The sequence below is a fragment of the Pempheris klunzingeri genome, chromosome 9 (genome assembly GCF_042242105.1).
Source record: "Pempheris klunzingeri isolate RE-2024b chromosome 9, fPemKlu1.hap1, whole genome shotgun sequence".
In the NCBI taxonomy this organism is placed as follows: domain Eukaryota; kingdom Metazoa; phylum Chordata; class Actinopteri; order Acropomatiformes; family Pempheridae; genus Pempheris; species Pempheris klunzingeri.
This window is the reverse complement of record NC_092020.1, coordinates 2079602-2107206: the sequence shown is the minus strand read 5'-3', so window position 1 is coordinate 2107206 and position 27605 is coordinate 2079602. Positions and strand designations below refer to the sequence as shown.

Below are 27605 nucleotides of genomic sequence, written 5' to 3'. Positions count from 1 at the left end.
TGAGGCCCAGTTTTCTCTGCACTCCCTCTTAATTTGGGCCAGTACTGACACAGAACCTATCCTAGGGGAGCAGATCTGGCAGTCTCTTTCTCTCTGTTCGGCTGTCCTCTGCTTATTAGGTTGAGCTTTGAGCAAGCCTAAGCTTCAATAACAGATATGTCCACACACCCTCCTCTTGCTCCATGCCCTCCCCTGTTGTGCTCTCATCTTGCCCCCGTTAGTGATACACTGTCTTTGTGCTGCACCCTTTTCAGGGTCGCCACCTTATTGTAGTGGAAAGCTTTGTGTGTTGGAGCTATACCAGGAGCTATACCGTCCAGAGTGATCTGAGGTCCACACAGGCTCCCCCATGGACCCCCAAGAATGACCCTTACTGCACTAGTCGGTCTCACTGCACCAGATGCAGCATCCTGCAATTCTGCCCCTCAGACAAAAGTGATCCTGCCACACTCCTTTCTTCAAAATAAATCAATTCTCCACCTGCACGTCCTCACAGGTCTGTGATAGGTGATGTGGCTCTACAGGACTGTCACATGTGTGCATTACCATTCCTAGATCCAACCAGAGTTAGTGTAACACTACGTACAAATTAATGGGTGCTCTGGAGTGCCATAAACTGTGCCGAAGCCTGGTTTTCTCACTCTTAATCAACATTTGCACATTTCCATGGTCAAAGGCTAATAAGGCACACCAGATGTTGAGGATTCGTGGGTTCTGAAGGAGGTTTTATTCGGTAGCCTGGAGGTGATAGTAAATCTGAGCTCCTGGACATTCAGGTGGAGCTAGCAGTGCTGTTGATCATGACTGATTAAGCAAATGGGTCATCTCATCAGTAAAGATTAACCTTCCTTTGGCAGGATAAACAGCTACAGCCATAATTTTTACAAACTGCTATGAGAAAATAGTGGAAAACAACTTGCTTTTTCAGCCTGTGCTGGTGGAGAAAAACAAAGACGTGTTGCCTCTTATCACAAACAGCCGGTATCACCAGAGAGGAATGAGCAAGTGGTTTTTGAAACTACTTCTTTAAAGCACATATTTTGGTGTATAAAAAAAAAATTTCTAATTACAAACTGCACCAATTTGCTGCCCCACTAATTTGCAGTAAATGTAAATTAACCATTTATATTTTTGATAAACCCTAAATCTTTCAGTTAAGGGCTAATAGCAAGACAGAAGAACAAATGAACAGTGCAAAGACATCAGCGTGTTTATTAAGAAGACTAGCAATCAAAACAGCAATCAACAGAAACATATTGACCAAGCTGAACTGAGGAATTTTAAGTTTCTTCGCAGTGAAAAAGAAAGTCAATTGCACCAAGATTTCATAACTTTGATAACAAAAACTGTTTATAGTTTAAACACAAAGGACTGTTTGTGTCTATTATGGATTCAGTTTCCTATTATTTGTGATTCTTAACTTTACTTTCTAAACTGTACTGTATGGAAATATCCTGTATATGTATGTATCCCTACATTTCACTCACTTTCTCCCAGAGATGTCTCTCCATGCAGTACTGACCCCCCCTTTTTTCAACGCCTCACTGTCTCTCTCCACTCTCCTCTATCTTCGCCACTATATTTGACCTCTCCTTTTGTTGCCCGTCTTTTGCCTCAGCCATCTGGTCATCCCCCAAAGCATACATCCTCTTCAAGCGTGGCAGTATCTCTCTCCACCTGAGTGCCTCTCTCTTTCCCCTCTCATATTGTTTCCCCCATAATATCGGCCCGCTCCATCAGTGGAGCAGAGATTGGTGTTGGACTTTGGTTAAAAAAAAAAAAAAAAAAAAAGAAAAAGTGCAGGGTACAGTCAGGAGAGAGCAACTGTGGAGAAATAGCCCGGCCTTGGCCTCATCTCTCTCAGTAATTAAATAAAAATGAAATAAATGCCGTGCTGTAGGTGGAAATATAGCAGCTCAACCTGTCTCCAACTCTGAAGAAATAACACATCAGTTAACATAATCCAATGATTGTGTGAGTGTCACCTTGAATTTCTATAATACTAATTTACTCACAAGTCCACAGATAACGACGCGCACATACACAGAGTCATTAGAGGAGCTTGCATGAGGACTGAATGGTAAACAACAGAAAGATAATTCTCTCTCATCTGCTCCTTCTCTTTCCCTTCTTCTCCAATCTCATTTTCCCTTTTTTTTCTTCCTCTGCAGCTATCCGTGCCTCCTCCTCCTCCTCCTCCTCCTCCTCCTCCTTCTTCCTGCTGCAGGGAACCATGCATCCCATCTTCAGTTCACTGGTCAAACACACACAGTGTGCCGCCCTCATTCCCTTCTATAATCAGGACACTTGGCAGTGCTATGGGGATGTTACATTTCTGATGCATCACTTGAGATGGCTGGCCTCGAATGCTAGTTCAGAGGGATATGTGGTATCCTGCAGGCATGCTGGGCTAATTCATAAAAAACCTTTTCATGCACTCAAAGTATTAGGACTTCCATGTTCTTTCGCGGTCCATGAGCCAGAGCTTTGCACAGCCTTGGGAAGGGGGCTGGGAACAGTAAATGTCAACGATGATTGTATCTCTTTAGCTGTTTTCCTTGTCCCTTTCACAAAACCCGCATTCTCTCTTTGGCTCCATTGTTTCTCCTCACAGCCACATGTCCTCCATTTCCTGCCTGTGTCTCCTCTGTCCCTTCTCCCTCTGGTCCTACGCGCCCCTCTTCCTGGTACCCACACCCCAACAGCCTACATCAGGACCAGCCTGCTCTGAAGAAGGGATGCTGTCACTGGTAGATAGCTCTTAAGTGCCCTGGGGGATTGCATCAGCTCTTGTCATATAGAGATGTGGTGGTGCTTCAAACTGTTAACTCAAATGGCAGACCCAGATTCAAGATAGTCTCAACTGCAACGGTGCTGTGAAACGTTAAAAAGAAGCTGCTACTAGTCCTTCTACATCAACGTCAGACATCTATTTACACTTCAAATTATCTGCTGCTAAATGACACCCATACACACACCATGGAAAGACAGCAAAGACACACACTTACTAAATACAGGAAACATATTTAGTTGTTGGCATGAGAGACGGATTACCGTATATTTTCATTATCATTTTCTATGTGAATTTTGGGGTGTTTTTTTTGTTTAGTTTGAATGTTGCTTGTGATATTATGATATATATTGATCTCACTATTGTAATATGACTGTAATTTATATAAAAAAAAACCATTTTGGGGGTTATTTTATTGGGAGTCTATAGGAAATGAAGGAGAGAGATTGGCAAGAAACCAAAGAGGTTGCATTTTATAGTCAGCAACTTGGGTTGGGAGGGTTACTCTAAAAACGTATTCCAACATAATTACTAATTACCTGTAAAAAACGAAGTACTGCCCTTATCCACGTATCACAATATTAATACAACAACACTTGATAAGTTAGTAGTATTACTTAGTTACTTTTGGATTACCTCAATACCAAATATGCATATAAAGACAAGAGAAAGAATTATCAATAAGATGAATTTTACTTTAGACAACAGAAAAACGTACTCCATAAACCCTCATAAATAGATACTGAACCCCCTGCCTCTCTCCGGAGTAAGGGGTGGGGGGTTAAAACATGATGCCCACACCTCAAGGGCAACCGCAGACCCACCAGCCACAGTCGGACGATGAAAGCGGACAGGCCGCGAAAATCGAAGCCTGAGCGTTGCAGAGGCTGAAGTTCGACTTCACATGCCCTGAACTTTAATGGGGCTCTGCAACTTTTACAGGACACAGTTACCTTTTGCGTTTTGTAAACCATGTATTTCGTTACTCCCCAAGCTTACCCATACGCCACAGCTGCACTCCTTACTACTGTAAATTCACACTTAACTGTCAAAGCTATGACACAAAATATCTTCCTCATTGACTTGAAGATGGAGTTTTTGACCACTAGCTGTGCAATGGAGCAGTTTTACTATGGACGTACAGGCGCGTGCATGTGGATTGTGGGTGACACGAAACACAGTCTGGCTTATTGCTACAAAATCCACATCCCACTGATGGCAGCAAACACAATAAGGCACAGGTAAAATGCAGGGAAGAAGAAAACTGCTTGCAAGTAAACAAGGATGTAAAGAAAAGGTTTCATGGGGAAAGAACTGCATCGAACTGCATCGAGGCTATCCTTGTGTATCCTTGAGGTTTGTTCGACCTCAAGTACACAGGCGATGAGTTTTGGCGAATAACACTGAATGTAAACAGAGAGAGAGTTTGTTTACAAGAAAACTCCAATCACGTACATCATCTATTCCAATAATATAAAGTGTAGGGGCTGTTTTCACAGAGTTACAGGATTTGAAAAAAAAAAAGTACAAGCAATCCACTGATGAGTTCAGAGGTGGCTCTGTGTGTGGGCCCTAATGCAAGTATGTGTGTGTCCTAGACTGTATGATGGATGATGAGGGATAAAGAGCCTGGCCTGGGGATGCTCTGTCACCAAGGCCCGTTAGCCTGGAGCTCACCCACAAAGAGATCACGATCCCTGTGCACTGAGGACAGGTTTCCTGTGGTCAATTTTCCTCCTATCATCCATCTATCCATTGTCTATACCGCTTATCCTTCAGGGTCGCGGGGGGGCTGCAGCCAGTCTCAGGGGGCGCAGTACATCCAGGACTGGTCGCCAGTAAATCACAGGGCTGACACATAGAGACTGACAACCATTCACGCTCACACTCACACCTAATTTTAGAGTCACCAATTAACCTGCGTGTCTTTGGACTGTGGTTTCCTCCTCATATTTTCTATCATTTTTTCTTTTTGGATCAAGCCATTTGAACCACAGGCAAAAGAAGATGGTGAGCTCTCATTGTGGAATTAAGTTTTTAGGACCCAGACCAGCGTTGCTAAACTTTGACTTTTTCACTGAGTTAGTATAATATGGGACTACAGTACGCTATGTAAGGGATAAAGTTACTAAATAACTGCTAGCTGGTACTAGAAAATAAATGCAGACAGGGTGACCAAGATCATTGGCAGCCGTTAAGTCATTTCCTGTATATCATACACACTTAATGAGTCATTTCTGTGTAAAAAATATAAATAGACTGGCTTTACTGCTGCTTCTGTTTGGAGAGCGCATGTCTATAGAGCATTCAACTGCAGACTGTGAACACCTCATACATTTCCTTCTCCACTAGATACATTAGTAAAAGTCACATCAAACAAGGTTACTGGCCAGTAACTTTAATGGCTCAAATTAGTGTGTCTCTATCAAAGAGTGGGCTGAATGGCTGCCTCTAATGCCGGCTCTATACAAAAGAGGAGAATATAAATGTGTCTCTCTCCACTGCCTGGATAGATGGAGAACGAAGAAATAACTAGTTAGAAAAAAAAAGTTTCCTGCTCACAGTTACAAGTTTGATCCAAATGTAATGTGAGAATATATAGAAATGTTTTCATATTGAAAGTAGTGTAAGAAAGTATGAGTCACTTTTTGAAGTATTTATTAGCATGGCATAAGTTATAGAATATTCACTTTGGTTTATGTAAAACTGAAGTTACTTCTATTTTTAGATTAAGAACATGTTGACAGATTTATATGGTTATCAGGTGACTAGACAGGGGAATTAATAGACATTAGCATGAAAGTATAAACATTTACATTTCAGTTCAGGGTTGTTTTTTTTTCTCTGAGCTTGATGCAGAGCAATGTATCCACTTGAGAAGGACATTATGGAAATCTATGTGACAGCATAAGCTTCAAACTCTAGTTAGCATGAATTACTTTCTCTTTGAAGTGCAAGAATTGGACCTAAAAGTCGTGCATTGGAAAACTACATATCCCATACCACACTGCATCAGAGTATTCTGATGGAAGGCTCATATACAACCAAAGACCCCAGTCAGTCCTAATAAGATGTGACTGAGAAAGACTGTATTAAAAGTTGAGATGTGACATCTGAATTATGTGACATTGTTTGTTAAATCTTTGCACACTTGCCAAAGTAAATCAAGGGAGGATTACTTGTGCAAACTAGAATTGCCAACTTTTCAAACTGTGCCAATTAAACACACACTTTTGAGATGTGACTGAATTACAATGGTCAGCTAGCAGTCATGGATTACATAATTATTATTATTGAAGTCTTTTTTTTTAAAAAGACAGCTAAAATTTAATAACCAATAACACTAGGAGAGATATCTACTAGTATCTACACTATGTAACAATGCTAACTTATTAAATGTTAATCCTAAGCAATACATCATTTATATTTAGTAATCATACTTAAGTCAGGGTTACTTCTTGTCACATATCACAGTTTTACCTGTGTACATTACATTTGTAAGTAATCTGGCCAGTACAATTGCTTTCTTTAAAGGCACATGTTTTCCTTTCATAGACATAGTTAGAAAAAAATCACAGGATTCAGTGCCATCCATGGTCTACATTCAGAATCTTTGTTTCATCATTAATAATGCCTGAGATATCAAAGGTTCAACTGCTGCAAAATTATATAATTATATATATTATGTATATAGTGGCCTGAAGATGAGAAACCGATTCAAGAATCAGCGTTACCGAGGTCAGACGTAGTCCACAAGCATGTACTTCCCTATCACTGGAGTTCATTAACTATTCTCTTTCCTCTTATATTTTCCTCTGCAGTCCTTCAAACAGCAGTTCCTTCTCCTCTCCACCAATCTTGATGATATAGTCCTGTACTTGTGAGAGTGGAGTGGTCAGCACTCCCCAAGGGAGTCAATGACTCTCAAATCCATCTCCTTCTGACAGATATTTTCACCTTCAAGGTCTTACCATCATGATGTTGTTTGAACACAGAGCAGCACACAGGGTTGAAAGCGCTGTGCGGGTCAAACACACCTGCACGCCATAGACGACCTGTGCATGCGGTTATGTCTTCATTATCATGGCAGTGCTCTCTGTTTGACCAACAACAATCATTATGCAGAGCAAAAGAGCAAGAGGTTTGAACAGGAACACTGTTTAAATGTTCAATACGTTGGCAAAAGTTCAGATAACTAAAGTTGTAATGGCAGCTATGAGATTGGTTTGCTGAATAACTCTGGGGGGAATTTCAGTTTGATAGGACTCAAACAATACATGCAGAAATCTCACTTTGCATGCCCTCGGCTGCAGCATGTCATTTTCTTGACACATGCAATTAAGGCCTATCTGTGTGAGCAGATAGCAGACCTAAACCCTTGGCCCTCGCTTCACCTCGAGAGCCGTGCTTCAAGATCCCGGCACATCACGTTGAGCAAATAACAATCCCTGCAGTCCACCATTTGCTGCAATGCAGAGGCGAGAAGAGGGCTATAGGACTTGTCTTATCCTTTCAAAGATGATCACGCCTCTCACCTTCAGGAGGATGCCACAACAGTGCGCAGTGAGGACGGCAGCAAAAAAGTGACCCTTTGAGTGTGACTGCGTGCAATTTAAAGGAGGATTCAGCAGAGTATGAAACATGTAAGGCTTATGATATTCTGTAATTGGATTTCCAAGAAAGCTGGTGACAAAGTCCCTCACACACCACTAATCCTCCCAATCAGCAATGCGGGCCAAAAGCATGCTCTTCTTTGCAGATGAATAGGAGGAAGGGAAGAGAATGGAGCATGGGGCTAGGAGGAGCAAGGGGATCGTAGATGAAGAGGGGTGTGGATCGCGCCATGACTGCACGAGGACAGACAGCCACTGAAGGCATGCCAACGTGTCCTAACACACGGTCTAATCACTATCTCCGCGCTGGAAGTGAGACGAGTTAGAGGAGGCAGGGCGTCTGGGACAGCTGCGAAAAGGAACAAGGGTGACAGAGTTCAACATGTCAGACCACAACAGCAAACATTCAAACTGTTGCTGTCAGAAGTGGTCTGGGGCTCTGCCTTCACAACAAACAGTGCAGATTAGCTTTGCTGAATCACAGGAAGCATGACTCTATGACAGACGCCTTTAAGAAATGAAGACGCACACAAAAACAAAGTCTCGACCATATCAAAGAGATTAAAAGAATAGTATAAGAGGATGCCTCTAAATGATTCGACCTGACTACAGGAGAGCTGGGCATGCCTGGGTAAAGATTTGTGGTGGTATTTCAGGTTTGGAGTGCTGCACCGGGCTGACTTGTTTTGAATCCAATTCTACTCAGCAGGGAAAATACCTGGCAGCTGAAAACTCTCATTCTTGTTCTGATTTGGATGATTGAAAAAAAAAAATAAAACACAAGCAAGAGTAAACTTTGTGGATGTCTGGCAGGCGCACATATTTTTCCATCAATGTTAAAACGCTGGATTGTTTGCCCTCCTGTATCCATCAGCTCCGTCTGTTCTTCGGTCTTTCTCCGTAAACTAGCTTCTGTTTGTCATTTTCACTTTAACTCATCTGCAAGACAGAACAGCGAGGAGTCTTGAAATTACCATATTCCAGTTAAAGTGCAAACCAGCCGAGTTAAATGCTTCCTGACTGGTTGTGTCTGTCCTTTAGGGAGATTTCTGAACTGTGTGTCTCGCGTGTAGCTTATAGAGTATGCACATGCAATGCCAAGAGTGTGCCGCACAGGGCCACCAAGAGGGGATGGCTATCTGCCTCTCTGACGAGGTCAACTTCCTGCGCATGTAAACTAAGCCTCTGCCTCCGGTGTCACTAATCAAATTACATGTCACAATTCATATCCAGTGGCGATGAAACAAACTAAGCCGAGCCATTGAGGGATTTGCATTGTGAAGCTTGATTACAGGGCTGAATTCTAAAACAGCACCTCTCCAGGACCAGCCTCTCCCAGCTCTTTGCCTTTCTCCGCAGAATAATGGAATAAGTCAATGAGGACAGGAGATGGGACCAGTTGTTTAACCTTGAAGACATCACATAAAGAATTCCCTCCCCATCTCTGCCTCAATCCAGGCCTGGTTAAGTATGTTGAGTCCAGTGCCACTTTTCATCTTATTAGTGCCCTTGCTGAGACGGCGCTGCATCCCTGAATGATAATGCTGGAGGTAGTAGAGGGAGAGAGATGGAAAACAGAGGTCTATGACAGTGAGTGAGCTGTAATCCTATATATACCAGGGCCCCGTCATACAAACCCTTGAATCTGCCTTACTCACCTTACTTTTCTAAAGCACATTTTCCCTCAAAAACCAATAAAGATTTTCAGCAAGGGGCTTCGCTGTAGAGGCATTTCATATAGTCACTTGGAAAGAGGAGGGCAAGAAGTTTTCTTGCATTAGATGAAAAGATGTGCTCCATTTTGTTCTCAGTGGACCTTTCATTGTCTGGATATGTGTGGGGCACTAGCGCCGATAAGAAACATTTCAGTCTAATTTGGTGGCAGTGTGCTATCTGATATGGTCACTGTGCTGCAATGTTGTCAACTGAGAATAAGTCCCAGGTTTAGAGATATCAGTCTCATGACAGTACGACACTGAAATGTATGGGATCAGCATGGTGGCCTGACCAGCAAAAGAAAAACGCTGGAAAGTAAATGATTTAAGGGTTGGTTCAACCAAATAACAAAGAGGCACATTTTCTTACTTACCACTTCTGATATTCAGGCCATACAAGTAGTTTCAGCATTATTTTCCCATTTTATGTGTTTTGAAATATCAGCCAGTCTGCAGTTTCTCCTGCAGCCCAAACACAATGCGGTGTTTAACTTTTCTTATGGTGCTCCCTTCTGTTTCACTTAAAACAGACTTCATTGAAACTTAATTCGGCCAAAGAAATAATCTCTGTGAAAATCTTTCTGTAAGTGAAAAATATTATCACAACTTGAGCTTTTTGTACGTCTTGACCTTTGCTTCAGTGGGCTATATGTAACATAAATGCAAAGATTTTGGACATGGAGAACATGCTAAAAATACGTTAAAATGGGGAACATTTACAACATGAAGCCAATGTTTTTTTTTCCAATATTAGATACAACTTTATTTGAAGGTAAAACAAGTGAGTGCATGTGTAATATCAATAATAGTGCCTTATTATATGAGAAAAAAGTGAGTACAAACAACTAAGTGCAGTAGGACACGGTGGGTGTTTACTACAAACAGTTCAAACTTTTACCATTCGTTCTCTCTTTCATATACATTTGACTAATCTCAGCTTTTGCTATAAACCTTTATGACGCCCGCTTGCTCGTATTTGTTGCCCTGCTGAACCTATTCTTACAAATGCTGCTGTGTTCTCAGTATTTACTCTGGTGAATACAATGTTATTACTGTATATAATGTTATGACAGTGTGTTTTGTAAAGGGAACATTCCTTTCCTCCTCTGTATTGGGGCAGATGCAGAAATCTGAATAGATATCTCAACACCTGGGCTAATAAAAGCACGGCAGATATCACTGGCTGTAGGTGAGGGGGGACGCAAAAAACCTAGATTGTATTATACATTTTTAAAACTATATCTGGATTTTATGCTTGTTGTGAAAAATAACATGGCTTCTAAACAACCTCTACAACAGGAAACTCATCAGGCAACAAGAGTCTTTATTACACCTAAACATTTCATTCAGTTACACGGCATCCTAAGGCTAAAAAGCTTTACTCCAAGACAAACCCCTGAAATTGGGAGTGAAATGTTCACTGACTTTCCACAAACTTCGGCCACTTGAGAGTGAATTCCAAACTTAAGCTTCTTTATGCATAAAAGACCCAAAGTCTATCCCCTTACAGCTTAGGGATGGGACTACAGTAGCAGCAGCAGCAGCAGCAGCAGCAGTAGCTGCACTACAAAGGGCAGGAGGAAAATACATTGCACAAAGTGCTCAGAAGAAAGCAAGAGAACTGATGAGACTTGTCTGTAACCTTGACATATTCAAGAAAGGAATGTTATTCAGTCTCACTGTCCATTTACACTAGAAAGAGCAAGGTGCTATGTCTCTTCAACCGTTCACATATATTTCACATTCCTTTAATTTCAAAGTGGACATTAGGCTACTTTTGGCCACTGTCCATTTCATAACCATTATGCTATTGAAAGTGTGCAGCTCCACTACAGCCGTAACACCTCACACATCCTCAGACGGCATACAGTGGACATTTAACTTGCTTGAGTTCAGTATAAGAGACAGGTATGCAGAGAGAGAGAAGGGAAAAGCTGCTGCGCTATGTACTTACAATCCAGTTCACATCACACATACAGGCAAACACGAACGCAGTGGTTGGTCACTTCATCTCTCCATCTTCAGAAGCGCGCCGCTCTCCTGCTCTCACTCTTCCCTTCTCTCATAAACATAGCTAAGCCACTGAACTCTCCCAAGGCCTTTTTCATCATATTCTCGCACTGTCAGGGCTGCAAAGGGCACCGGCATCTGAGAGAAGCTTCCCATTGAGGCCTTTGGAATGGATTCACTCCAAACGGCCTTTTCATTCTGCAGCTGCGATGGATTAGCTCTGTCATGGGTCCAGATGAGGTTTGCCTTCCTGATCTGCACGCCATGCCGGAGAAAATAAAGCCACGCCACCGAGATAAAGAAGGAAAGAAAAATAAAATTAAGGGACGGGAATCGTGCCGGCGGCTACCCAATGGTCGATGATAGAACACTTCAATATTTCATCACACAGTCATGCATGGACACACAAACACGGACAGCGGCCTGGGAGCAACCGCCCACAGGTTTTATGTAGCCATGTGTGAAATGGCAAGAGCCACACAACAGCACTCTCCGAATTAACCATTGGAGGGAGAAACAGAGGAGTGTCATGGTTGAGCGAGCACATCATGTTCACTTAATTCTCACTCATGGGGATAGTCAGCACTAAGGACAGGAGAATCGCGGTAAGAAGCATGTTAAGTAAGACCACACCACTGCGTCACGATTAAATGTTTTCCTCTTGCCCGTCTATAAATATGTCCTCTTAATTTAAGTTGGACAAACTGATGGACAGCGATGGCAGCCGCCTCCTTGAGGCCGAGCAGCGGATGACTCAAAGCACCTTGGAGCTTTATGGTCGCCTACAACCGAATTCCAAGCATGTTATTCATGGCCATTTGATTGTAATTCTATCCTTAATAGCAATCATGCAGATTTGATTAACCTCGTGCATTCAATGTGAATCAGTGAACAATCACAAATATACTGGCGCTTGTTGTGATGATGACAACACAGATTAAGTGATTTGACTGGCTGGGGTTCGCCTGCCAGAAGATACTTCTATTCAAGTGTCATCAGCAGTTTATTTCAACACAACTACAGTTCCTGCTCTGGCATTGCTGGGGTCTTCAATCTACAACTGCAATCACAGTTGCCGTAATTGTCGATACGTCCACGCGGTCTCCACAGGTGTTGGTCTGCATTATGTCTTTCATTACATAAGATGTGAATATTAACCACGGAGGCTATTCATGGTGCAGCATGTCTTATCTCTGTCTCACTGCAAAGAATATGCTAATATCAATTTTTCCCTTCCTCCTCTCCTTCAGCCTGTATGCTAGAGTGCCCATACTCTAGTTTCACAAGGTTATGATGCTTCAGTGGCCCGGCGACTGTGAACTGTCACAAGCAATCAGTAATGATGGAGCCCTTGTTTCTGCACAGACATGCAGCTTTGGCAGGGCTCTGCTAGCAACTGCCTCTTTTGAAACAGGCCAGAAACGTGCGGATCAATCTGCTCAGTCGGCAGACGGAGAGCTGGAAGCTGGAAGCCCTGTCGCACTGTGATCCAATATTTACTAGTTGGGGGAGTACATTGTGACACTCCCTGTTGAGGTTTTGTATTCATCACAACGCCGCCCTGAAGTCCCCCTTCATTTTTGACTGTTTTTAGCACGGAAAACATACCTCGCCACACGCATACTAAGGAAGACAATAATGCAGTCGAAGTGGACCAACAAGATTTGACAGCACACAGGTGCCAATTAATACTTTTTTTCTGGGTTCTTCAGAAATATTAAAAGGCTCAAAAGTGTTTTCTTTAATAATATGACCTTGGTTAGGACAATGCAGTCAGCACCTCCTATTGAGGAAGACTACAGAGTACGCTCTTTTTCTTTTGGACCCAGTGAAGCCAGGCCCATGCAGCAACTTCCGATGAGGCACGATGCGGATGTGCTATTCCGGCTCAAGTAGGGGATTACTGATTCAGTGATTATGGGTATTCTAGGGGAGTCTAGTGAATGGCCAATAGCTAGCTGAGTGTGACTGCAACCGCTGCAGGAACATGGGCTGTAATGGGCTTTGAGGGAGAGATTAAATATATATAAAGAGAGAGAGAGAGATGGAAATGAGAAAGACAGAGAGGAGGAGTGAACGTAAGAAATGCTGAGAGATCTTTACAGGTGACAAGTTTTGAAAATGCTCTCCCTTTTTTCTCCTTTACCTACCCAGTTCCTGCCTTTTCACAACTAGTGCATGAGGCTAAATGACATTTTGAGATGAAAAATAATCCGTGCCACAAACGACATATCCCACTCTCCTTGAGAGGTTTTGCTCATTGAGGGAAAAAAAGGGATAGCAGCCATCACGTGGAGCTGAGCTGCTGGCAGACATATCCCCGATGCACCTGAGATGAATAGTTCACAATAGCAGCCTGCCCCTTGTTCATTTTAAATTTGAAATGCACCACATGTACAGGCTTTTTCTTATCATAAACAGCATTTCCTCGCATGGAGCACAGCAAAGAATGTCTGTAATGCCCCACTAATATTTTGTGTATCTCCCCCTGTGTGGTCCCTCACAGTGTTTATTGCTGCTTTTTATATGGTCAGCCAGCTCCTCTTGTTCGTCACAACGCAGTGCTGATATCATCTTCAATAACTGAACACAGACTTTGCCTGTCATTGCTGACTTATAGTTCAGAAACCAGCCTATTATTTGAACAGTGGTGAACAGATGTGTGGAGCATGGATGGGCTGTCATGTTGCATCATGTCTGCTGACGAAAAAGGGGCTTGATGTACGTCTGGCATTCATGGGATTGCCATAAAGCTCACATATGGGTCAGTGTTGCACACATTATTCGTGAAACCCATCCTTGGTTGGCCGGTTAATGGTGACATCATGGTTTTTATTGCTCGGCGGTGGCGTAAATTGTTTATAGCTGTGGAAATCTTTTTATCTACAAAGTCTATTCAATTGTTAAAGCTTTATGAGCAATCTGTATGTATGTCCCACTTTGGCGTCCCTGAACTCCTGCAGCATGTATGATATAAGAAGCATCATTTATCATGTTCATACAATACTATATACAGTAATTCTACGTCGGCTGTGTTGTCTGTTAGAAATAATTGCGGGCTGTAGGTGATGATATCTTCAAGGAGCCGTGACAGTTCATCCATAATCATTTCACCTTAATCCCTCTTCTCACTTGCAATTCATCACTTTTGCCCTAGAAAGTTGAGCAGATAGATAAAGGAAATCAATAAGAAATTCAAAGACCCCAACATCCCCACAGTAGGTTTGAACACACCACAAAAAATTGATAACAGCCAGAGCTGGGGCAATCTTTCAAAATACCGATGTAAATGTGATTTAGTAATCTTCCAAATCAAAAATCTGTCCCTACCCTATATGCTTTTTATAATCTATAGCTGTTGAAATGGCCAAATGCCCAGTGTTTGTGAAAACTATATGGAAATTCAAAGCCACCACAGCAGTGAGGGGAGAAAGCTGTTATTTTATCAAACAACATCTGCTAGCGTCATTGATTCCAAGACAAATAACACTCCGACAGCAACACTCCTCAGGTTGGGTTTAAGAGGATCTTTTGATATACTGATTAAAAATTCATTGTGTTGAATCTGCCTTGGAGTGCGTTCTATGTTTTCTGTTTTGAATCTCATTACAGCTTCAGCTGAGTGGCTGATTTTAGAATAAATAAATAAATAAAAATGCAACAGAGGGCATCTCGTGGCCAGAAAATTAGGTCAAAATAATGCTCCCATTGGAGGTTTGGCCTTGGGAATTTTTTTTCCCTGCCTTATATGTGTTTGCTGTATGAAAAGCTTTAACCTCATGTGGCCACAACAAACTGTACCAGTGATGGTAATCATGCCAGCGAGACTTCAAGAAAACGGTAGAAAATGTCGGATATTTTATCACTACCAAGCTTCAGTGAGACGTGTAATGTTTTGCCGTAAAGTAGTAACACTTAGTGTAGCACCTCTAGTAACAATTGCTATTAGTTGTGTTGTAGTGCTCCTAAAGAAACAGTAATAACTCTGCCAGAGGTCAGATCATAACGTGTGACTCCACCCTTTATTCCTCTGCCTCATCTGAACTCTGCTGTCAGTCACCCCCCATTCTGCTGACGTCCGGCTCCGTCTCAGAGGCCCTGCAGTTCCCAGAGCATATAACCTCATGCAGGGCAGTTACTGTACCACTCATCTGACTGAGGCCTGCATCCAGCTACCTCAACAGGCCTCTGAGACCGCCTGGCCTGCTGGCCTCGAAATCACGCCATTACATTACTGTACAGTGGCTCATGTTTCTCTCAGAGGCTTTTGCACAGTCACAGTGACTATCAAATACACTCGATGCTCGTTTATTTTTTGCATCTGACATAAATGCAACCCTGGATATAGTATATTTCAGAAATGGTATTTTCCAAAATTGTGTTAGCTGTTTGCACAAGGAGACACAGGGTGAGCCAGTATTATTTTTACCCTGACCTTTACTTTGGATGAATGATGAAGTGTGTCATGGGAGTACAAAACAGTGAGATTAACGCAGGAAAAAAATGTGAAGAAGGGAGGTGGGACGTCTCTGCCTGTACATGTGTGACTATATACGGCAACAATGTCTGTGTGCGTGTTCCTCTGTACATATGTGCACACACATGCATGCATATGCACATGCCATAAACAAAACTCCATCTGTGCCTCCAACACAGCTGGACTGTGATGGCATGTCCTGGTACAACCCCCATAGCCCGGAGAAGTCTCTCTCTCTCTCTCTCTCTCTCTCTCTCTCTCTCAGTCACACATAGTCACACACTTGCACACATACACACACATACTCTCTGTATAAGCAGGCTTTAAAACATTCTTTAATCAAATTCCTTTTTCTCTTGCTTTCTCCTGCTGCAGTCTTCATCTCTATCCTCCTACCACTCACTTTTCCCTCTCTCTCTCTCTCTCTCTCTCTCTCTGCGAGCTTCTCCTGCTACGTTTCCCCGGTCACACCTTTCAAGCTGAGTTACAGCCTGCAAGGACAAGAAGTGTGGTGCTACTACAATCACCTGAGGAGCTTCTCTCAACCATAGCCCGTCTGCAAAAAAACATGTCTGCTTGTCGCTTTGTTTACCATTCATTCACACACCACCACCACCGACAACAGCCCCAAAAGCTATGCACAACAATACATGTGAAGATTTGGTAAGGGCCCTTTCGTCCGTGCTTTGCAACATATGCCATTTGCCACATGAGTTCAGTCAAAGTGCAGGCCGCTGGAGTAAAGAGACTGTTGGTGTTTCTGGGCAACATGTGCAGAGCTAGCACTCTCTGGGTGGGCGTAAAGGTCAGTGAAGAAGATGTTTCAGAGGATGTGTTGTGTCTAAGTAAAACTGTGTTGTGTCCTACGCTGCTGAGTGTTCATGCTAATCCTAATCAGTGATGTGGATATCCCACATGTAAATAAACCATGTAAATAAACTGCTGCTGGAATTTTCTTCCTGACAGATAAAAGAAATGCCATCGTCTATACAGACTCCACACATTGTCTGATCCGGACACTGTACCCATGAAAACAACATTTTGCTGGTCAATAGGGGGTCATGTTCCCAACTATTTCTTGGCCGGCATCAGTGCATACCTGGAGTCTTGATGGGTTGCCTGGCAGTTGTTTCTTGGCCTGCTCTGGCCCAGAAATAAGGGGCCGGAGGGGTCGTATTGTTGTTTTTACACTTCCAGTTTTTGGATTAAAGAAATAAGATGTAACATGTTAATTGGGGAGCTTTAGAGGTGTTGGTAGGCAGATTTTGTAACTTTTCTAGCTACCAGGCTAGCTGTTTCCCATCGTTCCCTGTCTTTGTGCCAGGCTAGACAGATGCAAACGTAAGAGTGTCGTTAATATTCTGATCTAAATCTCGGCAATAAAGCGAATAAGCGTATTTTCCAAAATGTCAGTCTATTCCTTTAACCTTGTCTTATCTCCATTTAAAATAAGACACATTGCACCTTCCAATCACTCCACTTTTATCTCTTGTTCTTCTTTCTAAATGAAAAATGCAGTCACAGTGACTTGTTTTAGCGCGTCTTTTAATCCATACTCTTGGAGCGAAGCAGTTTCGTCCCAGTAACTTTCGTTCCCAGTAACTAACTGGGGTGGGAGATGGTGGCTGAACAGTACAGCCAAAGAAGCATCTGCTACTGCCAGGGCTTAAGGACCTGGAGGATTCAATAAAAGGGGGGTAGGCACATGTAAAAAGGCTGGCAAAGAGGACACAGACCATTAGCTTAATGACAGAATGAGGAATGAGGAATAGGGAGATGAGATTCAAAAGCCAAGCATTGCAAAATTTGCCTTTAACAGGAATCAAGGCGAGTAATCTAATAAATAGCGTGGCAAGGAGAGGCGGAGGGGGGCTTGATGTTTTATTCGCCTCAGGTAAAGGAAGAGGAAGAAGAAGAAGGGTAAACAGGAGAGAAAAGGATGGCGGTGTCATTAAACTGGCTAGCCGTGACCATCAGGAACATTAATGCTGTCTGCTTTGCTTTCTTCAAACTAGTACCCTTTGCTTTGAACTCCTCCTGTCTTCTCTGCGAGCATACCTGACTCCCAGCTTCCACAGCTATTATGGACCCTGCACTGGTAATTACACATTTCACAATTTCTGATGTCACTTCAAAGCAACAACAGTCTTGCCACCAAAGCACACACCATGCCTCTGCAGTACAAAGCCAAGCCTGAAGGATTACTGAAGTCACACATTGTTTTGCTGCCGGTCACTAATTCAATTAATAGCATACAGCTTTAAACTGAGTTGAAAGAAATTGTTCTGACACAGGACTGTGCCTTCAACATGCCGAAGGATTTTCATATTTATAGAAAGTTTAATCTGAATGACTATATGCATATACCATTGTTCCTCTGCATCTTTTAAGAGGGTGTACAGCAAATGAGGGGGAGTGATCTACATGATGAGTCAGAGGAGAGAGCATTGACAGTAAGTGTCCCAGAGTAAAGGGCGAATACACTAAAGCAAAACAACATCAGCTTAAAGGAAAGCGGAGTCCGAATAGAACATGAGAAATGCTGTCATGTTGACGACTGTGCGAGGCCTTAGGCAGCCACATCTCATCTTGATCAAAGCAATGGAGCTTGCCTCAAAATAGATTTACTCCCCAAATCCACATAAATGCCGCTTTTGTAAAATCTTAGTTCAGAGCTCCCGATCATAAAATAGATGTGTGATATTGCTGACAGAGGTCTGAGTCATCCACATGGGGCTATTGATGACAAAGGAAATTTGAATGTCCACTAAATAATTGTGACAGCTTGCAGAACAAACAACAGCGCTGACAAATCTAAAACCCAGAGCACGGGAGGTCCTCACACACCAGCGGCAAAGCCTGGAAGGCCTGGAAGTCAGCGGATAAGTGATATTTAATAACCGTCATCTCTATTTTGTTCACTACATTGGTAGAGACAATCTGAGGTGCTTGTGCACTGTTGTGAGCTCAGCATGAGCTGTCTGCAGTTTGCGAGCTCAGCTTGACAAGAGTCTCAGGGCACTACCATGAAAAAAGTCTCAGATCGCATATTACACAAAACAGATTAGAAAGAAAATCACATCTCGGGCTGCTCTAAGACCAGCCTGTACTCAAAGTTTGTTGATTGTTTTTCAATTAAGTGGAGGACTTTTAGAGCGTTAGGTATAAAACTTCTTCCTGTATAATGTGGCAGGCTAAACATTCGGCACAGAGGAGAAATTTCAAGCTGAACAAATTATTAATAAGCACATCAAAACAAAAGAGACGCTCTCATCAGACATTCGAATGACATTTGGCAATCGCTCTCCTATCTTTGCATCTCCAAGCTCTTCTTTGCATTTTAAAATCTCCTAGTTTTTCTTGCACCAGAAGTTCAAGGCAGTCTTGAGACAGTGCTCTTGATGGAGATGCTGAGACATGGCAGCAAGAAACAAGAAATGGGGCCACTGCTCCCACAGGAACCCCTTCCTCTCACTAAAGCTCTGTCTGCCCCTGAATTTAATTAGATTCTGATATCAAGCCTTTTTCTCCTATGCTTCCCTTCCTCCTCAACATGCGTGAAATTGCATGGCACTATCTATTATTTATTCACTCTCATTTGCTTATTGTTTCTTAAGGATGCCTTCGTTAGGGCACTTGCAGCTCTGCTGCCTGTGATATGACGCTCTTCTTCATCTCCCTCACAGCTCAGACCCACCTCCTCTGCAGGTCTAAGCCCAACTCATTTGCTGGCGTTGGTTGGGGAGCTATGGATTTTTTTTCCCCCCTTTCACCCAATGACAGCGCGTTGAGGTGCTATGAGGGCTGGGTGCTAATGAGCTGACTCTGCAATGCTGGGGGAGATGCTCTGTAACACAGGGGGAGTAAGAGGACGGAGCAGGCGGAGATACTCTGCCACAAGGAGAGTCAGAGAGGCCATTATGAGTGTGCCACAGAGGGGTTACAGGGACTCAGCCGCACCAGTCACACTGAGCCGTGTCTCCACAGCTGGAGACGAGCAGCAAACTGAACTCATCATTTAAACTGAGTTTGCAAAATGACATTCTCAAGCCTGTTTCTTCATCTTTTGTCCACTCTGCAACTGCAGCCAGATGGGGGTATAGAAAACAGAGGTTATTTGTTGGATATGCCACTGCACCAGTAGCACCATGGGATAGGGCCACAACCAAATAATCAGACCCACTGAGAGGGAATGAAGAAACTCAAGTGTGGCTATAAAACCAATTTATATCCTTTCATCTTGAATAGTGGATCTTTAATGTGATGAAAATATGTATCAAACACTTGTCAAGTTTTATAATCCAGCGCTTCCATCCAATTTGTTCCGTAATTCAACATGTGATCTCCTCCTGCCGAGTCCTTGACACATTGCGCAAATGGCAGCATTTTCTCCTCAAGGCCAGCATGTATGCAGCATGTGGCCGGAGAAACACATTTTATATTGTGGATTTCATGGATATGCAAAATATCACCTCTGTAAAACTCAAGCTGGACACAAGTGCCGTAAATGTGACAACAGTCCTGTGGTGTCCAACCATGGATCCTGTCTCTGTGAAAATAAATAAATATTTCTAAAGAAAGGATTTAAGCATTTTGTGGTAACACCTTAGACATATATAGAGAATAAATAGGGGACAAACATTGTGTGGATTGGAAAAGTCAGTATTTTTAAGTGTTCTCATGATTTCCAGTGAGACTTTAGGGAACCAGAGTGAAGTGGGATGAACCTGCCTGCTTCTCCTGGAACTGAGATGGAGCCTCTATAAGCTGTGGGAGTGTGACATCAAGAATTCTGCTCATTCTGCGTGGACACAAGTGGTGGGAATGTGGACAGGACTGAAACAGGAGCACACTTACACGCATGGGTGACTGAAAAGCTGTTGGACGACTCGAGGTTGTCGACATTGTAGTTGAGGTGGAAAGGCTTTTCAGTGGTGTTTTGGTTGGTGTTGTAGAGTTGGACGGCGAACCTGAACGCGCTGTGCTCCTGCACCGTGGAACGCATGAACAGTCCCCCTTAAAGAGATGAAAACCAAGATCAGTACCAACGCTTTCACAGCCGCATCCGTGCCACTTGGTCCAGTTTGGGACCACATTTTATTCAGCAGGGAAGAACTCCATATGTGCCATTGTCACATAAAGCAGGCTGGTTGTCATTTCAGAGAACTATCGTGCATTTCTGACCAGCGCGCCTGTCTGTAACTCTCCGGATCAAACGGGGGACCTGGTCGTCTCCCTTATTAAAGGCTACACTCCACTTATTCTCAGACAATGATTACAGTGGCACAGTCAGCATTAAATGGAGCTTTAATCTGCATAGTTTTACACAATCAGCGGCTTCACGCTTGCAGCACATATAAAATCAAGTTGTATGGTTGCGCAGAGCTCCGCGCTCCATGCGGGTCTCTCCGGTACAAAAAAAAAAAAAAAAAAAAATTGCATTCTTGCATTTGATTACTCCACACAAACCCCCTCCAATCTGCAGCCTTTGAACATGGCAAACACTTACCGATATTGATCTGATTTGGGAATCCTGCGGATGATCTGTCAAAGAGCCACAGTAGAAACAAAACCACGCGTTGTGCCATTTTCTCCGACCTATCTGTTCAACTCCGTGAAAGGGTCTGTCTCAGCAGATTCATATGTTCTAGATGGAAACCGGGCGCGATGGAAATCCAGTGGAAAGATGATGGTCGCTCACAGTGCACCAATTAGGTTCATTGAGGTGCAGCCCAGCTGCAGAGAAACTAAGAGAGAGAGGGGGAGAGAGAGAGAGAGGGAGGGAGAGGGAGGGAGAGAGAGAGAGGGGAGGGGTGGCTGGGGGAGAGGGAGCTGATCTGAACTCCGATTGGACCCGTCGCGGCGGGCCAGTGTTGGTCAAACTTGATCTGACGTTAAATTAAAAAGCCTCGGCCCGTTACATTATGACAAGTCGGAACGAGAGCTGCACTTGTCAATATCAGCCTTCTGCTGGCCCAATCAATGGAAACACTGCAATCTCAGGTGGCCAATGGCTCCGAGCAGCCTGGACACTTCCAGCTGCTGCATATCAGGAGGACCTGCGGAGAGGCTCCGTGCCAGCGATCACGGAGAACTGCGGCTAAAGGAAGGTCTGAAAAGTTTGTGTTCAAGCGCCCGTGTTGTCTCTTTTTCATTCATTCTGCAACCTGACTCTATCCAGGGCGGCTGACAGCCAACAGAGCTGTCTCTGGTCCTGAAAGTGATCGTGGGAAGCCTGGAAGTGACTGGAGGAACTTTGTTTGTCTCACCAGAAATGATACAAACATATTAAAAAAAAAAAAAAAAAAAAAAAGAACACCTTCAGTTTTCTTTGGAGATTTGATCATAACCAACTGTCTGATGTTACTCTGTAAACCTGCATCTCATTTTATTTACTTTTACTCTGTCTCTAATGAAACATCTGTCATTCCTGTGATTCTGCCTAAGAGAGAACAATTACAGGATTACTGGCCCATTTATCACCCTCAGCAAAGCGTTTTGAAAATTGAGTTTTTAATTGCATTGCAAATGACAAAGTCTTTGGCTATTGATACTGCAATGCACTGAGTTCCCATCAACGTGGGACAGACTGTGTGTCCTGTTTTCAACTTTGTAGAACTGACAGATGTGCACTGTAACAGAGTGTAACTTGATCTTGAAGAAAAAATGGAATGAATGGTAGAAATAAGAGCTCTGCTACAAAGTGATGCAGCTGATCAAACGTCACTGACAAACAAGCCGCACATCAACAGATGAACATATATATATATATATATATATATATATATATATATATATATATATATATATAGACACACATACGTTGACTGAATGACACCACTGTAACTGGGGTTGTGTGTCTGAAGGTTTGCTTTTAATCATTCCTGTCAATCAAGTAATGCTGTGGTATGACCTCGTCATCAGAGGAGCAGATTTCCTTTCCATTCGGGGTCAAAGTTGATCTATACTCCCACAACTCACCGGCTCTCTGGGGATGAATCTGGGATGACATCACATTGATTCTCTGGTCTCTGCAGCCTCTGTGTCAGAGTCGCAGGACGTCGACTGGTTGACCTCAGTGGCTGAAGTCATAATGACCAAAGTCAAACTGTGACCTTCTGACTGGTCGGCCATTTCCACAAACTCTCATCGCTTCACATGTGACTCGTTGATGGCTGTTTTAGTGGAAGTAGGAAGACAACTGTGATTTGCCCAAATGTTATATAAAAGAATTAATTGAAAGAATGCCAAAGAAGCCATTTAATTGGTAATTTACAGTAGCACGCTGTCTCTCAGTGTGAACTGAGCTAATTATGTATCATTTAAAACAAAACCCATAAAGAATAAACATTATTCACTACAAGGGGAGCCAGAGTGGAGATAAGGCTTTGATATAATTGATATTAAATGGTGAGGATTCTGCTGCATTATTTGCAATTAGGACATTTTGGTTATGCTACGTTATCCTCAAGGCTCAACCTCTGCAGGAATTCAATTTGGTTGAGTGTAAAAATTCACAGATATGATCTATATGAAAACAAATAATTATATGATATGCCTTTTTGGATTTGAGCACAGTCACAAGAGTGTTACTCAAGCGGGCAAAATGAAAAGACTGAAAAATAGATGAAAAGATGTTGCCTTTTATCTCATGATGGTGATGATTCACAGACTATAGCTCTGAGCAGTGCAAGCTTCACCAGCAAGAATTATTCATTTGCTCTCTGCTTTCTGCTCTCAACACAACAGGGCGCAATCTCCATCTTTGCCTCTTTGACGAAATGAGAGCAAATAAGTCAGAAATTATAACATTTATTAAAAAACAGGAGAACTTCTGTCGCTATGTGGGGTCCAGGAGACACAGATGTAATGATATTCTGGTTTGATTTGCTCTTGATTACCAGATAATTATTCTGTCACCTTGACATATCAAGCTTGTGCTTTCTCGTGGCCACAAAATAGTGATTTAACACAAACTGTCCTCTTGTGATCATATGGTAAAAACATGTATAATGTGGTAATCATAGTAATCAGCAGATGGAGGGACACTTTTGCCACAGCTTGCCTGATCACAGTGATTCCCAGCCTTTCACTGTCACTGATGCTATGCTGTCCATATCTGAGAATCTGAGACTTATTCTATAATGCTTTATCGGCCCATATAAAATGTGGTTATTAAAGAACTGTGACCATGGTGCGTGGTAAACAGACTACATTTAGATTAGATTGCATATTTCTAGTCGTCCAGCCACTCAAAGCATTTTTCATGCCATGGCACCTACACACACACACACACACACACACACACGTTCCTACACTGAATGCAAAGGCTGCCATGCAAGGTGCCAACGTGCTCATCAGCAACACTCACACACCACATGTGTAGCCTTCAGGAGCAGTATGGGTTCAGCATCGCTTCCACATGTGGACTGGAGAAGCCGGGGATCGAACCTCTGATCTTCTGATTAGTGGACACCTCACTTCACCTCCGTAGCCTCAGCGGCCCCAGGTTTATACTGAGAGGGACGTTTTATAGCTGAGGCTCTGGGGCCGTAACACAGTGGACAAATCAAGTAAAAATGTGGTGATGGCTCTCTGAAATGAAGTAGTGTCTAAAGATTCCTGGTGTTTACGTGAATGTAGCCTGATGATTAGAGCACTGAACGCTGTATAACTGCAGCATCCTCCCATTTTCTGCCTCTCTCTACAGTGTTACTTTCAGATGAAGATAAATAGATACAAAATAACCAGGCAGTAGTTTTCCATTGTCAGATTGTTTAATTTGAAAGACTTTTAGTGGCCCAAGGAAATGAAAGTATCTATCTAGTATTTGGCAAGAAGAAAAGCACAAATTAAAGACATATTGGATGAAATTGAAATTATTTTGTGTAACAGATATATTTGGGTTTTCTTTGTCCTTCCTTGAATCATCCTGTGACCCCTCCGATTTATCTTGGGAGCTCATGATATTCAAGAAATCAGTGTGCACAAGACACACACATTTATCTTGTCCAGTCCAAAAACTGTGCCACTACAGCAATTTCCCAATAACTCACAACACTGCAAAATGCTTCCTTTAGTGTTTTTTTCCCATTACAGTTAAAAAAGCACAACATTTGGCTTGCACAAAATTGGCTCATCATCAGGTACAAGTGCCATCAATCAAAAAACACAGTGTTGTGAGTCCAAGGGAAGCCCATGTTATTGCCTAAATTAAGTGAAAATACTTGCACACCCCTGCAGCATTCATCTTTTAATCCACTGCTCCAGTGTTTCCAGCTCCATAAATCCCGGTTGGCAGCGTTCCTTGTAGCTGCACCGGTGGCTCCTACCGTCTGGTGGTCAGGGCGTCTTTGTGGGGTTGTGTTAAGATTTGCACGAGGTTCTTTGAACCTCTGCATGTGCAGCACCCTCCCGGTGGAGCTCCTGGCTGTCAGGTGAGAAGAAGCAGCTGGGGGCGCCATGTGTATTGGAGGAAGAGCGTGGCTGTGTACTCCCACCCTAGGAGAGCAGTGGGTGTCACCACAGCAGGTTCTGTGGGACATGGAGATTTGGCTTTCACAAAAGGGGAGAAAAACGCATAAAAGAAAGCCACTAGATAAAAAAAACATGATCAGATTACACTGTTAGAGCCTGCAACTGACCAAACACTTCCTGTCACAGCCATAAATAATCACTACAGGTGACCATTAGGAACTGGAATATAATATAGTGGCCTGTTAACTGCATCAGAATATTCATCTTTTTACATAAAGGGGACACACAAGCAGTTTTGGTCATTGGGTTATGAACTAATTATTTAATGATCACAAGAAAACAAAGCGTGTTCTGTAGAGATAACAAAATAATTCCTCTGTGATCAAGAGAAACCGACACACATGAATTTAATTGATTGGTCCATCCTGCTCAAGTCGCACCGGAGACAAGAGCAAAACTGGCTCGATGTGACACATCTGCTCATGCTCTCCTCATGTATGATCAGACGCTTGGCATCCAGTGACTTCCAGATACAGAACCAGGTGCTTGGATAAATTCTTAAATCTGCTGCAGATTACCTTGGAGCTTTAATCTAATGGGTTGCAATGCATCAAGGCCGTATGTTTTAAATCTACAATGATGACTTAAATTTAGCAAGACTTATTTTCTTCAGAAATTGTGTGCATATTAGAGAAAATTGATTTTCATGTCAAAGCTTTTAACACTTAACAGCTTGCAAACTCTGTATTTTTCTGACTAGCGATGTGAGCTCAGTGATCAAAGTGTGACCTCTTTTGCTCACATGATTTACTTGACTCACCTTTCAGCTTCTCTTCTTCTTACCGGTTAGCGTACTGCCTCACATCAATCCCACCCTGCCGAGGAACGAAATTTAGTAATCATAGAAATCGGTTCCTCTGGTGGAAGACATAATGAGAGGGGTTGAATTAGTATTGTAGGAAGGATGCAGTTAAACAAGCATTATACGGCTCAAACTCAATGATTTGGAGAGCTATTCCAAAAGCCCATCAGTCTTGGCCAGATGTTGGAGGTTGATAAGAGACTCTGCTCTCAAGGAGCTCTTCTTTATTCTGTCAGTGCCTCTTCCCATGAAAGAGACTCCGGGAAGGCAATGGCCTAAGGAGATAGAGGAGCACTTGGCATTGTGGTAGAGTGTCACGCAGATGTAAAGAAACAACAAATCTAACTGAATAAAACATTCTGTGCAAACACTGTACAATGTGGAAATCACATTTGGTTAACAAAGTGTGAAAAAAAAAAAATCTCCAGTGGGATAAACCTCTGCGTGTCATGTGGCAGAACATTCTGATGGAAAAGATGTTTGGGAGAAATTGCTGTGAACTCCCCATGAGGAAAATGAAAACGTATCATGTGGCATAAGATAAATGACGTGACATAGTTCAAGGGATGAGGAAAAAAGTGCCTGCCCCAATTTCACTATTTGAATGCCGCTCGGTGCTGCGTCACAAACCCATCACGCGCTTCGGCTCCCCAGCAAACACTCTTTGGCCTGAGTGTGACAGAGGCGGTGTTATCAGCAGCACAGGCTGACACACTTCACTCTCTCGCCTCAGGCTTTGCAGAGTCAGAACCATGCGGCCGCAGCAGTCAGCGCAGCGTGGCAGGAAGACATCTTCACCACATGAGGTTTGAGCTACACGGAATAGGCCGTCTGCACGCAGAAGGGTGCCCCACGCTTAACACACAAACAAGTGCCGGACAAACGTGTTTATGCACACAAGGTAAACCAAAGAGTGCTTCTGGTTAATCGTGCTATGGGTGCAGAAGTGTGGTCGGTCAGAAGGTTATTCGGTCTTGTGCTTTATGACTAGTTGATTATGTTATTAATGGGTTTACGAAAGCACAAATGCTAAAATGCCTAAATCCTGAAAATGCTAAAAAAAAAAATACTAGTTTTAGCTAGTTTGCTAACTTTCTCATCTTCACATCCTTATAAATTAATATCGTGGTGATTTTTAAGTGGACACTATCGACTGTTTTTAACATTTTATAGATTAACTGATTTTTGATTCATAAAAAAATCTGTTGTTTAACAAATAAAAATATAGAAATATTCTTTGCTGTTTCACTTAAGAGGACCAGGTGATGGTTGAACATATTGTATTACTTCATGTAATCATGTATGTGCCTATTAAAGACCTGTCTGATGTAAATGCCCATTTCCCAAAGCACAAACAGGGCTACCTGTAAAAGCTTCAGCTAAAGGAACATGTCAAATCTGACGCTTCTATTACTGGCTGAATTTCAGATGCCTTCATTATATCCCAGGCTTGTGTTTTTTGGTTTTTTTTCTCAGTTTGATGCTCTCTGCACTGCAAAGGGGCATAAAAAAAAAACGCTCTGACTCTGAGGTTTGGTTTCAGTGACCCTGTCATTTTACACCTCCAAAGGGGAGTGACAAAGGTTTAATAGTGGAGGCAAGTTATGATGGCGAGAAAAAAAGAAAGAAATGAAATGCAGCCAAGAAAATGCTAAAAACA

General features: G+C 42.7%; 1 protein-coding gene across 1 annotated transcript in view; it reads right to left on the bottom strand.

Annotated features, from left to right (window-relative positions):
- The window catches only part of LOC139207718 (glutamate receptor 3), a 73414-nt gene extending 52220 nt beyond the window's left edge, over nucleotides 1–21194 (bottom strand). Inside the window, exons 1-2 of the mRNA XM_070837466.1 lie at nucleotides 21116–21194; nucleotides 20464–20622 (exon numbers count right to left, since the gene is read on the bottom strand). Of these exons, the coding sequence (XP_070693567.1) occupies nucleotides 20464–20622; nucleotides 21116–21194 (238 nt within the window). The remainder of the gene's footprint in view (nucleotides 1–20463; nucleotides 20623–21115) is intronic.
- Between the last annotated feature and the right edge of the window lie 6411 nt (nucleotides 21195–27605).